Source organism: Carassius gibelio, chromosome B19 (genome assembly GCF_023724105.1).
Source record: "Carassius gibelio isolate Cgi1373 ecotype wild population from Czech Republic chromosome B19, carGib1.2-hapl.c, whole genome shotgun sequence".
In the NCBI taxonomy this organism is placed as follows: domain Eukaryota; kingdom Metazoa; phylum Chordata; class Actinopteri; order Cypriniformes; family Cyprinidae; genus Carassius; species Carassius gibelio.
In genome coordinates, this window is record NC_068414.1 from 24704773 (window position 1) to 24719756 (window position 14984).

The following is a 14984-nucleotide window of genomic DNA, read 5'->3' on the forward strand; positions in this document are numbered from 1 at the left end:
TTGGCAACTGCGATGATGGATCCTGGCCAAACTGTCTGCGACTGGGGACTTGTGAAACCAATTTGTACATGATGACATGCAGATGCCTTTTGTAGAGGTTCTGATTAAAAAAAAAAAAAAAAGACTCTTTGCCTAGTCGGATGCATTGCTTTTCTCCATTTTCTAAAATGTGAAGCTGAGGCTACACTGCTGTATTTCCTGGCCATTGGCTCGCTTGCTGTTTATTTTAAGTGAAGGTCCCTTTTAAACAAATTCTGCTGACTTGGCTTTTCTTTCCCGCTGACAAGATTCACTGGATAAATGGGGCCTCAGATGAGGTGTTGCTCACAGCAGCTGCCCAACTGACATCCAACTAGCATGTGTCCAGGACCGAACATCTTCGTCTTGTATCTCTCAGGGTCACAAGCAATGCTGCCCCAGATCCAGTCGATGGAGCACCTACAATAACCATAGTGCAACTCACTCATGTGCTAAATTACAGTCACAAATTGTCTCCTTCCACCTTTGAGCCCCGACAATTTCTTCCCGCCATTCAGCTTTTCACCAGCGGTCCTGGGCTTTTCCTGGAACATAATTGTATTCGTTGAGCCAGCCTGCTGAAAAAGGGACATTTAAAAGGTAGAGAAGGAAAAAAAAAGGTGAAAGGAAAACCTGTAGCAGTTCTGACAACGTTATTAGAAGGGCGAGTGTTGAACTTCAGCTCTCCTCTCGTGTCTTCTATAATGAAGTTCTCCAGGTCACCACGTACTCTCCCCAGGAGCACATAGTGCCATAATTAAGGTTTTCTTCTCCAATCCCAGACACAGCAGAGGTTCGGGTCCTTTCCCAGGTGTTCTGGCTTTCCCAGTGGAATGTGATGGGTGGGCGTCAATGCTTTTGCTGAATAACGCCCTTGAGGCAAAACCCAGCCATGGCCCTTCAGTTCACAGAGGACACTCAGACGCTGGAACAAATGTTGCCCACAATACTTCCCCGAGAGGGTAAGATTCACCTCAGAGACACTGCAGTCTGCAGAGTAAGTTGACCTGAGTGTGATCTGATCCCTTTTTGCAGTTGTGCATGATTTACAACTGTGCCCAGGGCAATAGAGGCACTACTGATAAAGCCGTAAAGTCTACCTCCCACAATCAGAAAGCGACTTACCGGGTAACTAATGGCAGAAATTAGCATAGTATAAAGTCACCTTGATTAAGTAGGGGTGTTTGCTGCTATCTTTCAAGTCCTTTTTTTCCATACAGATCTCCGCCTATATATTAACTATACAATAATTTATTGAACAATGGTCTGTGTGATTTACATAATGCTAAAAAAGTGCAACTTCGGAACATTTACAAAGCACATTTTTAGCATAAGGTATTTTTATGGTATTCTATAAGAGCATCAAGCTACTGACACCTTCAACAAGCTGGATGACTGACACCGCACAAATCAGTACCACAGTTCTGATAAGGACAAGTAAGCCCTGCCAGTCAATGCCAGACAGGAGACCACAGCAGTCACAGGAGTCAGATGTCTGAAAGCAACATGTTTACAGCTGCTACAAAAACCAGAGCACCGTATTAAGACAAAACAGAAAGACAACTTTAAAGCCTTAACATTTTTTACCGCAAAGCAAAAAAAAAATCGCAGGAGCAGCCACTGTCAAAATGGCTGACAGGAGCATATTACAGAATCCTTTCAGTCCAAAAAAAAAAAAGTTTTCCATTTCTGCCTCAGTTGCTTGGTGACTATAGAGCGTTATCTAAGTGACATGAGACATTCCTTTAGAGAAGCGAGAAGATACTTCTAATTCACAGAATCTGTCGTTTTTACCCTTGAGAATAACGTAACACGAAAAATCAGTAAAAGCACACTGTTAAATAAGATTTACTCTAGCGGTGAATCGAAAACAGTGGTAAAAATTTAATGACACTAAGCACATCTTCATACAGTATGGCAAACAGGCCTGGATGTGTGAAAAAAAGAGATCTCACAGAAAACAGACACACACACACACACAAACCTTTAAAAGAAAGTTTTGAACAATTCTGCTCTTAAAAAAAAGAAAGAACCACAAGGGAAAGCCTTATAAACCTACAAGAGTTTAAAAACAAAACAAAAAAGTTGTCAAATGTAGAACTAAAGAATATTTTTTATAATTGATTATTTCTTGGTTTTAACAGACAACATTTCCAAAATTCTGTTGTTTTATTGAATATGTAAATGTATGAAGGTAGGATAAACACACACACACACACACAACTTTTAATATATATATTTTTTTTTTTTTGTAATAGATCAGTCTTTGCAACAACCCCCCAAAATATGTAAGGTAAATAAGTACCCTTTCAAAGAAATACTTCAGTCTTTTTTGGTTAGCATGTTTTTTCAATAAGACTCGAGCGATTGAGAAAAAAGTGATCCGAGACAAATGGCGAGTGTGACACTCTTCCTGATCTCCTCATCTAACAGAACGAGAAAGAAAGGTCAAAGTGGTGACGAAAGAAATGACTTTTTATTTCTGGCCGAGACAGACGACTGGTACATGACCTTATCATGTGCTTTTCCTCAAAGAATTAGTGTCACACCTAAAGACTGAATCAGTTCAGGCTTTCTTTTTTTCTTTTTGGATCTCTGCAACAAAAAGGTTAATCCAAGAGGCAATTATCTTTATTGGGCTTGGCCATCCATTAGCGTGCACAAAATCAATTAAATCGATAGCCTGTTTTCAGCTCCATCAACAAGCTTCTAATAGGGTCAACTGTACGAGAGACTTACATTGAAAGGGTTTCAGTAGCTAGACCGGTCTTGGCTAATGACATTTACTTAAATACTAGATGGGTGGAGAGCTCTTCTGCAGCGGATGGTTAATGTTTAAGAAGGAGAGCTACACAATAAAAGGCATCTGCATCCTGAGCTCTTAGGAAAGTAAAGCTTGAAACTCTACATTAGAAGCAACTGAATAATAAATGTTTGGATGCTGCTGATTCTCCCTTAATAATAAGAAAGAAGGAAAATCTCAGATCTTCATCCAGATAGATACCAGAATGAATTCAAACGCTGTCCATTGTTTTGTGACACCGAAAGCAAAAGAGAGGCCACATGTGTGGATGAAAGACAGAGTGGACATGCTCGACAAAATTGCAAGGGAAAAAAAAATATGAATAAAACACAGGTGCTGAATAATTCATTCTGTATTGCTGCCTAGGTTCCACATGAATGCCCACAGCAACTTATGCTCTAGTCCGAAAGCACCAGGGAACCAAACGGCTGGAGTACATCAGAAAACCGGAGGGGAACATGGGGAACAGAGAGACGGTGCACCAAAAAAAAAATTGTGTTGGGTAACCATATAAACCACTTAAAGTGGCAAACACTCTCCAAGTCAGCCCACACACACAAGCTAGAGAAAGCTGGAAGCCCTGACCACATATACCTCAGCATTTGTTTCTGAAGAGGCCGGAAGGAATACAAGGATGCATAAAAGCTAAGTAAACAATTACAGCATTCAAGGGCTATGCCAGCTCCGTCTCAATGGTGGAGAAGATATTCAAGAGCTAAAAGCATCGTATAAGAAACGTGTCAAAGTCTGACGCCCAGCCATGATTAATTGATAGATGTGGGGTTTTTTTCCGTCTTGTAGAAGAACCTGTGCTCTGGAAGTAAAATTCTTGTTTTGGAGCGAGTCAACTGCCATAAAGTCATGCCCAATATCGTGTCAGCGATACAGTGGCAACTATTTTAAAAACGCAGTCTTGCTCTCGCTTTTCTGTGGGAAACATTTCAACGGCTGCACCCATCATCACTGCAAGCGCTAGAGAAACGGGGAAGAACAGAGAAGCAGTGTGTGGCAGATTTTTAGCAAAGGCTTTCTTTTTTTTTTCTTTGACGCGGTGAATGATGCTCATCCAGACATAGAGCAAAGAAGATGCAGGTTAAAAATAAGTCATCGAAAAAATAATAAAATAAATAGCAGATGAAATGATCCCGAAGAGCCCTATCACACAGCTCACCCGGGGCTTATGTTAAACAGCCCGTTTTCTTTGAGGCAGCCAACAACAAAGAAGTTACAGATCAAATTCTGCCTGACGGGAAGCTGAAAGGAACACTGGACTAAATAAGGTTACACATTAGGAGTTTGGGAACCCGGAAGAGACAAACAAGCAGCTACTTCGCAACACCTGTGAATGTGTGAGATTGCCAGGTTTGACATTGCTGTTCGTCTTGGAAAACCTCGAACAAGTGCATTCTCAGTTGCACAGAGATGTTGTGCCACGAGCTCAAACTTTGCTTACAAAATATGCGCAGATAGTGTTGAAGGTAATAGCAAAGTTCTGATAGCATTTAGCCCGTGATGAATTGCAAAACCAACCTATATTATACTTATTAGTGACCTTGCCCTCATACCTGTAGTGGAAAACAATCACAGAGGAACATTAAACTGGACTGGAGATTACTCCTCTTTTCAGACAAGACAGTAAAGGTCAGGCTGACTGAATCGTACATAATTTCTGGATCACCATATGGCTGGCCTTACAGCATACCTGATACATTATCCTTTTTGGCCAGTAATTTTAATGTACTGAAGCTGTATAACCAATAAATGCCTTGGGACAAATGACCTCCGATTTTAGAAAAGATGGGCTTTCTGATTTTGTATATTTTAAAATTCAAATGATATCTGCCTGCCGAAAAGGCAATTTTAAGTGAACACAGAAATACCATTATGTCTCGATTTCCTTTTCAGGAAACTCTGTTAATATAGGCTGGGTTCCAAAAAAACAGACATTAACGAAATTGATAATTACATCACTAATCACAATAATTTGTATGGCAATTAATCCGCAGTCAAACTTTTTCAGGACAGCCCTAGAACAAGTAAACAATCCATTTGCACATCTGAAAGACATGTTCCTGGCAAAAGCTTAATGTCAAACCCTGCGTATGTCTAAAAGTTCCTTGAATGAAAGCTCGGAGTCGATTTTAAAAAGATCTCTAAAATACTCTGCAATCCTTGACATCAAATTATTTATAGAACATGAAAAACAATTATTATTAAAAGGTTATAACCAATGACACACACACACACAAAAAAAGAAATCCTTCAATGTCATCTATGTGAAAGTCGATTAACACAAAGCACTTTTTTTTTCAAGTCTACAAGTAGCATCAGAGTGGGGAAGTCGAACCTGACTTTTACCCTACATTATCTGTTAACATTCATACATGTCTTATCTTACGAGACCTTGGAGTAAGTAATAATTAAACCATTACTTCCAGTGCAAGGAAAAACGTACTGCATCAATACAGGTGTTAACCAAAGCTTGCCGCCACTACGCTAAGGTGTTATGTGTGGTTTTTAGTGCATTGCATTGTGGTTGCTAGGGTGTTCATTAATGGCCCAGGTTAAAAATAATCATTTCCTGTCAAAATGTGTCCATGAGACTTTTACAGTTTTATCATCCATTACTAGATGCAAATCTTATAGTGGTTACTTCTAAAAGTAACAGGCACATCTGTCCTTTCATACAGTGGGAGTCAATGGGGTCCAAAACAAGCATTCTTTGTCCAAGTTTTCAATATTATTATTATTTAAAAAATAATAATAATTTAGTACTTTTATTTAGCAAGAGCTTTTAACTTTTAAATAATAATAGGAAAATCTTTAAGCATCAAATCAGTACTTACTGTATTTTTGAACAAATAAATGCAGCCTTGAAGATATTTATTAAAAAAAAAAAAAAATAAATAAATTTCAACCCTAAACTTTTGAATAGTTTGCACAAACATCCCCTAAACCACTTGTGTTCGGAAAACCGTAAAAAAAATTATGCTTGCCACTATCACACCCTACATATCTAGCAAATCAAAGTACATTTCTTATATTACACTTCCCTCTTAGCTTGGCCAGATGCCGTCTGCACCCCCCCTCCTTTCTTCAACAGTGACAGCTCAGGCACTGAACCGTGATGTATTATGGAAGCCCAAAAAACAAGAGTCGCCAGCGTCTCTGTGCACCCTTTTGTTTGATGCCTTCCAGAATTCAAAAGCTATGGCAGAAATCAGGCTTGTCTCACTGTTGTGAATCTGAGTTCTGACGGGGAAAAACATGGGAAGCCTGACGGGGGGAGGGGGAAGTTGTTTCAGAGCTTTTGGCAGAGGAAGGGGGTTCCTGTGGGGGAGGAGAAGGGGCCGTGGTGTCAACAAGGCACAGGCTGCGAAAGAATCTAAGCAAACTTTAGCACAAAGGAGCCCCTCAGCGCCCGGGGGCAAGAGAGCCGTTTCACTGGAGAGGTAGTCAAATCAAACCATAAAACGGTTTGGGTGCGAGCCATTAGATCAGCTAGCACTTAAACAAAACGCTCTTTCTACAGCAGCCCCCCTCACTGTCCTATACAGTCTCCCAGTAGACTTGCACATATGACACACAAAAACAAAAATGTCTACAAAGAATTTAAGCAATCCCTCTCCAAATTCCTCAGAACGGAGACTGATTATCAATGAAACAAGTTTGTTTTCTTTTCTCACGGTAATGGAACGGGCCAACAGTGAGAGCTTTGTTTCAAAAGGGCCTACATTTAGTGTGATGGAGTCTATGATACGACTCTAAATAAAAGTCAACAAGTCTACCAAATTACCCTGAAGCTGTAAAAAGTCCCCAAGCTTCTGGGGCAGGGTTGGCTTTTTTGATGTCCCAGGGCAAAAGAGGTCCAATACTGTGGGGTCTCTTTAAAATGTAAAAGTAGATTTCATTCGGGCTACAACTATATTCCATGCATCAGCTGGATAATGACACACAAAGAGTATTTAATCCTAAAGATCAATTATGCTTTATCTCTTTTACATTTCAATGCAGACTGGACTACACAAAAATCTACTGTCCCTCTATTATAATTGCGCATGTAAACATACTTTCTATCCGACAAAGTCTTTAGGAACAAACGAATGAACTTTAAGGGATCAAATGCTCCTCAAAGCAGTGTAAAAACACACCTTAAGGAACATCTTAAACACACAAATGTACGACAACACACCCTGCAGTAGGATAATAGGCCTGAATCTCCAGCTTCCTTCACGCTTTCATCTACAACAGTGCGCAAAAGAATGACGAGTGCTAGCTCCAGAGAATAAACAAACCTCACACAATGCCTTAATATCATCTGTATCATCACTGAGAGGCAATCCAGCACTAAAAGTCAGCACTGAAGAGAAATCCATTCAGCATAAATGTATTTACAGTCAAGAAGTCATTCTTAACATTGTTATATGATCTGCCGTCTTTTCAAAATCGTCTGCGACTAAAACTGCTAAGAAAAAAATTATCATTGCTATAGCTATATAGCATTTAACAGCATTAAACGACACCGGTGTCTCCAAGCATCTGACTGCTGTAGACATGTTTTCATACGTACTAAAATGAGTGCAAAGCTGAATCTGACAAGTCTGGTATTGAGGAAGACTGGGTTGCTTCTTTTAGCACGTAATTAGCATGCAAACTGCTGTGTTAGGCTGTGAGTCTGATCTTCAGACAGCAAAAACCACAGCCATGGTGCAGAGTTTCTCTCTTGAGAGCTAGAGTAAAAGGCCATGGCTAATACTCGTGGCTAATGGTCATAGGGGAGACCAGCGCCCTCAGGGCCGATCATCCACCACCTCAGCACTGACGTCACAATTTCAGCTGCCACACAAGCAGACAAATGTCTCAGGACTTAAAATTAAAAAAATAAAAAAATAAACCTGTTTGTGAAACCATTGGCTAGTCCTTCATTGTAAACTATCATTTAAAGGTTGATGAAATGAAGAAATACTTCTATTCAGCAATAAATTACTCAACAGTTACAGTCGAGCCATTTATAAATGTTATAAAAAAAATGCATTATGGTTTCCACAAAAATAATGATAACACAGCTAATATAGAATGTTCAAAATCAGAAAAGAGTGGAGCAATAGCAGCAGAAAATTCAGCGTTGCCATCAAAAGAATACATTAGATTATAAAATATATTGATAAAGAAAAGTTATTTTAAATTGTAATCATATTTCACAATTTACTGTTTATTTTTGATGACATAAATGAAGCCTTGGTTGAGCATTAGAGACTTCTATAAAAAACAAAAAACACATTGAACAATCTTACTGAACAAACATTTTTTAACAAAAATGCATAATGCTTGACACTGGAAGAAATGTAAATCTCTTACTTAACTGGTTGGGAAGCATTTATTAATTCTTTGGATTCTTTTAGAAAGCGAGACGTAAATAAATATGCACCTCAAAAAGACTTCCCAGGGATCCCACTCAACTGTGAACCAATCAATGGTCTGCCCTGCAAATTCCTTTGAGAAGATGTGTGATCTTGGCAGGGAATGGAGAGGAAATCAAGATGCTTTTCCAATTCTAAATCCCACTTATTAATTCATACTCTTCAAAAGCTCATTGATGGGCTTTGGATAAAAATAATCTTTTTACGTCTTGTTTTGTCAATTACTGCCAGTTCTATTGCTATGGCTTGTACTAGTTTTTAACATGCAGAATTTAACTTCAAAGCATGCTAGCTTTTTCCCCAGACTCAGTGTTCGTTACCCTTAATAATTGACTTGCACCAGTTTAGACTACAATGGCCATTTCCGAATCCGCCTGGTGGTCTGTTTCTGTAGCCTAGGGGAGTGTTCCTGTGGTAATCCCACTGAAAGTGGGTCAATGAGTCGGGGGACAGAGCTCCCAGACAGTGATAGACAAAACGGGGGTGGTGACCACCCACATAAACATGCGCAAGAAACCACTGACAATATCTAGGCCTCAACCTGGTTAACATACAATAATGTAAATAGAGCGAGCAAATATCTTCAAAGCTTGTGTAGGAAACATTTTTAAACATTACACACATACACAAATTACTTCCTCGCTTTAACATACAATTTAACTGATCCTGTGATCAGATAAATCCAGCCTTAGCCCAAGCACATTATGCACAGAAATATATAATCAACCAACAGTAATTAAGCAGAACTCAATTCGGGCTAATTACCTCACATTAGCATTTGTCACACAAGCTCGGGCCACTACTTTATCTGACTGAGGTGAGATCATGAAAAATTCATGATTTATTAATGTGACAACAAAAACAGTGGGAAAGAGCAGAGAGGACTGCCTCATATTAAAGAAATTAAACTGCGGTATTCACTACAGACCTTTCAAGACGTTAATGCAATTTCATCCTATTTATGAATAAATACATAACACTGACACTCATTGCACATGCACCGGTACAAAGCCATCCATCAACTAGAGGCGGGAAAACTAATTTGTTTTCTTTTTTTTTTTTTTTTAATGCGTTCTTGGAATGATTAAAGCATATGTCTGTGGGCAGGAATAAGCAATGTTAAATTTGGTCCTTGCAGTGTCCTTGAGTAGCCTGGTGAGCAAGACACTCACCGAACAGTTAATAAAGGCTGAAAAAATCTGGTAAGGTATCAAAAGGAACAAAAACAGAGTTATTACAGATACCGTGAGGGGAAAAAAATGTTGACATTGCAAATATTACCCTTCTATATCTATGCAATGACTCATTTTCCAGGAAACAAGATTTATACAATTTAATAGGACCCAAAAAAAAGTTTTAGACTATGACGGAGTCTTCTACCAGACTGAATATCATTTGCAGAAGGGGGATTTGAAATCATTTCCTTCATCTGTATCAGATCAATGTGACAACGTCCACAAATCACATCGAGGCAGATTGGGTTTCCTCCACCCTTCCAGCTGGGGCAGTGACCAGCGCTGTGCTTTGTGACACAGTACTGAATGAATCTATTGTTTAATAACGCTTGGCACTGCGGAGTTATTCCAGCTTGGTAAATTCCAAACCGTGGCATGGAGGAATTGCGATCTCAAGGCCAAGTCTCATCTACAAGTCTGGCAGGCTCACCGTCAGACCACCAGTGCCTGAAGCCATTCAGATGCAAGTCATTAAAAAAGCTGGAAAATCATGCAGTAGTAAAGGTAAATCTGCAAAAAAAGCTCAAATCCTTTTGGTTAATTAATATGGAAGCAGACGTATAATCCAAGTAACCTGAGTTTGCCAAAGAAACGTTGTCAAATGGCGAACACCAAGCTACCAAACAGAAAAAAAAAAAATAAAATTGTATACCCTTGTCAGCCGGGTCATTTTTGCATGGTTCAGCTCGCTCATGTTCCAAACAGCTGTTCTGTCTTACACACACGCACACACACTTACACCCCAATTAACAGCACCACATCCTGCTGAGAAGCACCTCAGAAGCAGCATGGGAGGGAGAAACATGCCAAAAATATCTGCACACCGACCAACATTAATGCTATGACTAACCAGGAGTGGGCTAGAGCGGGAGGAAGAGCGCTGACTACCTCTAGGTGCTGAGTCTGAAATCCCATTAATGAGCACTCAGGCTGTTTTGAAGTGATATGTGCCAGGTAATTACTCTCACAATGTACAGTGAAATTATCAGTGAATTCTAACGGACTGTGATTCAGGGTGCTTGACTATGTAAACCATTCACTTTCAGAAAATGGGCAACAGATCAGGGAAGAGAGAAGTGGATTATTGATTAACTTCTATCTGTTTAATCAGAAATCAAGGTTGTATAAAGACCGGCAGGGCTAACGGCTGGCGTGACGCATCTACTTGCCAGCGTGTTAACATTTCAGGACAAAAAAAGATTCCAATTACGGTTTATTTACACTGGGTCAGCTTTCTAATTATGCAAGGTCATATGCCCGTTCTCTCTGTTGAGAGAGCATTATATTTCGAGCATACGAGACGTGTCCGAACATATCCACGATTAGGGTGAAATTCCCATGGTGGATGTGTTTTAAAATCAGTGCAATTGAGTTAGGATATAAAAACAGGTGATTACAGCTCGCTACTGTACCTGGAAATGTGTCGGTCATGTCAATGGCTTTATTAAGCAATAAACGTGTTTTGTAATCTGGTGTAAACACACATACACAGGGAGCCCTGCTGGTCTCCATAGCACATGAAGCACTGCTTCAAAAATAATCAAGAAGACACAACACTGAAACAGCTTGCATAAAAAAATGGCACATTGCTGGGTAAATTGGACGGTGTGATGTATTACTAAACATCTTTGGTTTACATTAGTGTCCAACTCATATTCTGTGTTATTATAATTACAACAGCAAGAAAGTGTAATTATGAAACTCCACAAAACGATTAAACATCAAGTAGTACTTAGTATTTATGTAATTCGACTGTAAACAAAGTAAACTGTGACCCATTTTCAACCTAAAGCCAAATGAATACGACTTTCCCAGACTAAACTTTACCATGGAAACCACAGTTTCTTAAAATATCACAGGCTTTTAACATTGCGCTTTACCTTGTGTAGACGTTCTTCTAACTAATACCTCAGTTTAAGGCCACGTATTAACTCCAGGTTAAGCAAGGTTTCACATTTGTAATTTTGAAACAGGTTTTAGACCGCATTTAACTTGGTTGCGCATCCCTGTTCCGCCAAAAGAGTGTGAGGTGATGCGGTACTAGAGTTGTTAAGCAACCGACATCCATCCAATCAAGTGCCTCAGTGTTTACCTGATTAGATATTCACGGCCTTTGTAAAGTTTCAGACGCTTTCGCGCGCTGAAGGAAAACGTTAAAAATGACTGATAGCAATCCCATTAATTGGATGCATAGCCTACACCACGCGATTCACATAGCATATTCATATCTAAATGTTACTGACAAAGTAAAAAAAAAAAAAAAAAAACGCTGAAATGCTGAAACCTAACTAAGGTTACCCAGGAGAAATTATTAGACCATAATAAAGCATGACCAACAGGGACCTCACGTGTGTGTCATTTGGACAGCTGTGGTTAATAAGTTGTAGTGTGGTGTGCTGTTAAAATTACAGTCAGAAAAGACTACAATGCGATCAGATGAAAAAAAAAATCAGTTTCGAGAACTCACTTGTCATATTCGGCGTTGTCCTTGTCACATCGCGCGTCCTTGTGTTTCTGCCAGTCTTTGCCGTGTTTGCAGGTGGTGAGGAGAACAACATCCTCCGCGTTATGAACGTGATGTAAGGCATTCCTCGTGTCCGAGCCGATGCCGGTCAAATAGCGTTTCCCCTTAAATACCAACATATACTTTCTAAAAGGTGGAATGGTGTTGTATTTCAAGTACCCCCTGTCCCCACCGGTCCTTGGGTGCTCCTTGGAGAACAAGGGGATGGATACGTCAAAGTTGGGTCTGAAGTTCTCGGTGCTGATGCTCGCTTTGGCCAGCATGGCCTGACCGATGTCAAAGCCCAAGTCTTCCGTGTAGTCGGGCCACGTGCCTGAATACAAATTAAATATGAGGTGATTTCTACCATTGTTCCACAGAGGCAAGCTCTGCACCTTGGTTTTGAGATTGTGCACGTACTGGGGCGATAACTGGTCTCGGTCAAGAGTGTCCAAGCTCAGGACGAACAGGCACGCTTGACCAGGGTCAGAAGTGTAAAACCTAGAGCCCTCGATGGTGGATAAAATGTTCTGGTAACTTTCCGAGATCTTCTCGCCCTTCTGCTGCGGGTACACGTACACTTTGAATCCGTTCCTCTGACATAAGGAGAAATCGAAGCATGATTGCATGCGGCACCTTTTGCCCTTGTAAACGCTCGAGTTAACGTCTCTCTTCTGCCTGGGCGATATGTGCACGTTATATTCTTCCGTGTCCGAATGGTCCCACGGGCTTAAGTGTTGTAAGGGATCCGAGAAGTGTGGCCACGGCTGCTCGGGACGGCTATATCCATGCCGGCTCCTGGACCCCGTGGCCGCCGGACCCGGGACCCCTCCTCCAAAGTAAAAGAGCAGAACTAGAAAGGCGCCAGTCAATAGCGAGATCAGATATCGTTTTTTGGCCTGCATGTGTCCTGAAGGCCAGATCGCGATGTTTGCAAATAAATCTCAAGCGGTTGGAAGTTTGTCTCTCAACACCACCTCCTCCAGCTATAGTACTGCTCCGCCATCTTCCAGCCTGCGAGGATTTACAGCTCACGTCTTCCCGCTTCAGATTCCGATCACCGAGCAGCAAGCGATTGATCCAGCGCATGTGGGCGATTTTACACCGGGTTCTCCGCTCTCCCTCGTCTTTCTAGGCGCAACATCTCACAGGGCAGCCGTAACAGTAACCGTACCTGTTAAGATCATCATAAACACGCAATCATGTATGCTTACTCACTGACTTAACGTTAGTTTTCCCTCGCTGGAGTAATGTAAATGCACCGTTTGTTGACAGGACACGCGCGGGATGAATGCGTCGCACGGTCAGACTCGCGCTGCTGGAGAGTTGCGGCTGCACTGACTCATGGAGTTTGTCTTTGGAGAGCAGCGGGTCCCACTGGGAAAGATGGAAAGTCGTTAATGATACATCGACCGAGGTTTATCTCCGGTGCCGAACCACACGTCCAGACTAAACTAAAGCCGACCGCTCGCAGAGAAACTCCACTCACCTCCGAAACAATAATATAAACGGGGCAGTTCACCGGAACGACGGTAACCTTACGAATCCCTGCATTTCTCTTATCCCTGCGCTTTCCGTGGACCTTCACACACGCAAGAAGTAGAATATTTTCTCTTCATCAAAAACACCGGCTCTGGGAAGCGGCGTTTGAGCGAGTTTCACAGGATGTTTCCTTAGCAAATAAAATCAACTGAGCTCCTGGATCCGCGAGCCCAATCACCTATTGCTCAGTTGTTCCGATTGTTACTCTGTTACATTCCAATCCCGACACGACGCCAGTGTGCGTGACGTCCCATCATGGTGCATCGTGCGTTTTCATTGGACAGAAGAACCGGATGGGGCGGGGCACCGACAGCACCCATTCATTCCCAGTGCCGAGCATCTCACTGAATGTGGATGGATTTTTAACCACTCTGACCACTACACATTAAAAACTTAATGTAGATGTTTTCTTTTAACTCAGCTTTCACTGAATAATGTTGCTATATAATACGATTTTTACGTCAGAGCAAGATTCGTTATTCTAAACATAGATAGACACTTATTAGAATTGCATTGAAACATAAATGTAAATTGTATTGAAGGGCGATGGGAGGGGTGGGATTATTTTTTACTGATATTTTTCTCTATTTTCTTTCTTCCTATAATAATAATAATAATAATAATAAATAATACTTTTTAATTTATTATTTTTTTACATTTATCTTAATTGGTCATTGATTACTGTTATTATAATAGTGATGATGATGTTATTAGAGTAAATAAATAAATAAAAACTGGCACGGCAATATTGCTAAAGTGTATTTAAAACAGTACAAATCTAGAGCGATTAAAAGAAAGTAAAATTAATGGGAACATTAAAAATGGGCAGGAAGATAAATAAATAAAACAGATACAGACAGGATAGTGGAAAATGCATTTATTCATTTAGCAGATGCTTTTATCCAAAGTCAATTTACATATAATATATGCTATGTATAAATATAAAGTTTACCAAATTACCAAAAGGAGTAATGCATCAACTAATATATGGGGAAAAATGACCATAACATTTGTGTCTGTTGATATGATGGTGTTATACCTTCCACTGTGTCCGGCTTAATGTAATGTGCTTTTAACAGTTAGGATATCTTGGAAAATCGTTTGATATTGTATAAAGCCCTATTTTACTCACTTGGTTATGATCATTATAAAAAAAATAGCTATTGATCATCAATCACTGACAGATTGCCCCTTTTTGTAACTATCGCTATTGCTGAACACATGATTTATTTGTTGTTTATTTAACCAATAATTGAAAGAAGAGAGCTGGATTATCCAAGGGATTTGCTTTTGTATCTAACAGAAGATAAGAAGCCAAGCTCTATAGCACTTCCTCTTCCCAAAGCCTCTCCCAGCTTGTGATAAAAAGCCCCAAATTTGGGCCGCTGTAAACAAATACCCGTGTCTGGATAGGGTAAGCCTTGAGTTCAGAGAGTTCTAAGCCCTGGGAAAGACAAAACACC

General features: G+C 40.3%; 1 protein-coding gene across 2 annotated transcripts in view; it reads right to left on the reverse strand.

Moving 5' to 3' along the window:
• LOC127979490 (exostosin-1b) overlaps window positions 1-13855 on the reverse strand; it is a 66809-nt gene extending 52954 nt beyond the window's left edge. The window contains exons 1-3 of one of the 2 annotated variants that reach the window (XM_052584994.1): window positions 13469-13855; window positions 13242-13356; window positions 11944-13153 (exon numbers count right to left, since the gene is read on the reverse strand). In XM_052584994.1, the coding sequence (XP_052440954.1) occupies window positions 11944-12884 (941 nt within the window). In that variant the 5' untranslated portion in view covers window positions 12885-13153; window positions 13242-13356; window positions 13469-13855. Of the gene's footprint in view, window positions 1-11943 lie in introns of both variants that reach the window. The other variant, XM_052584993.1, reaches the window with a different exon arrangement.
• Between the last annotated feature and the right edge of the window lie 1129 nt (window positions 13856-14984).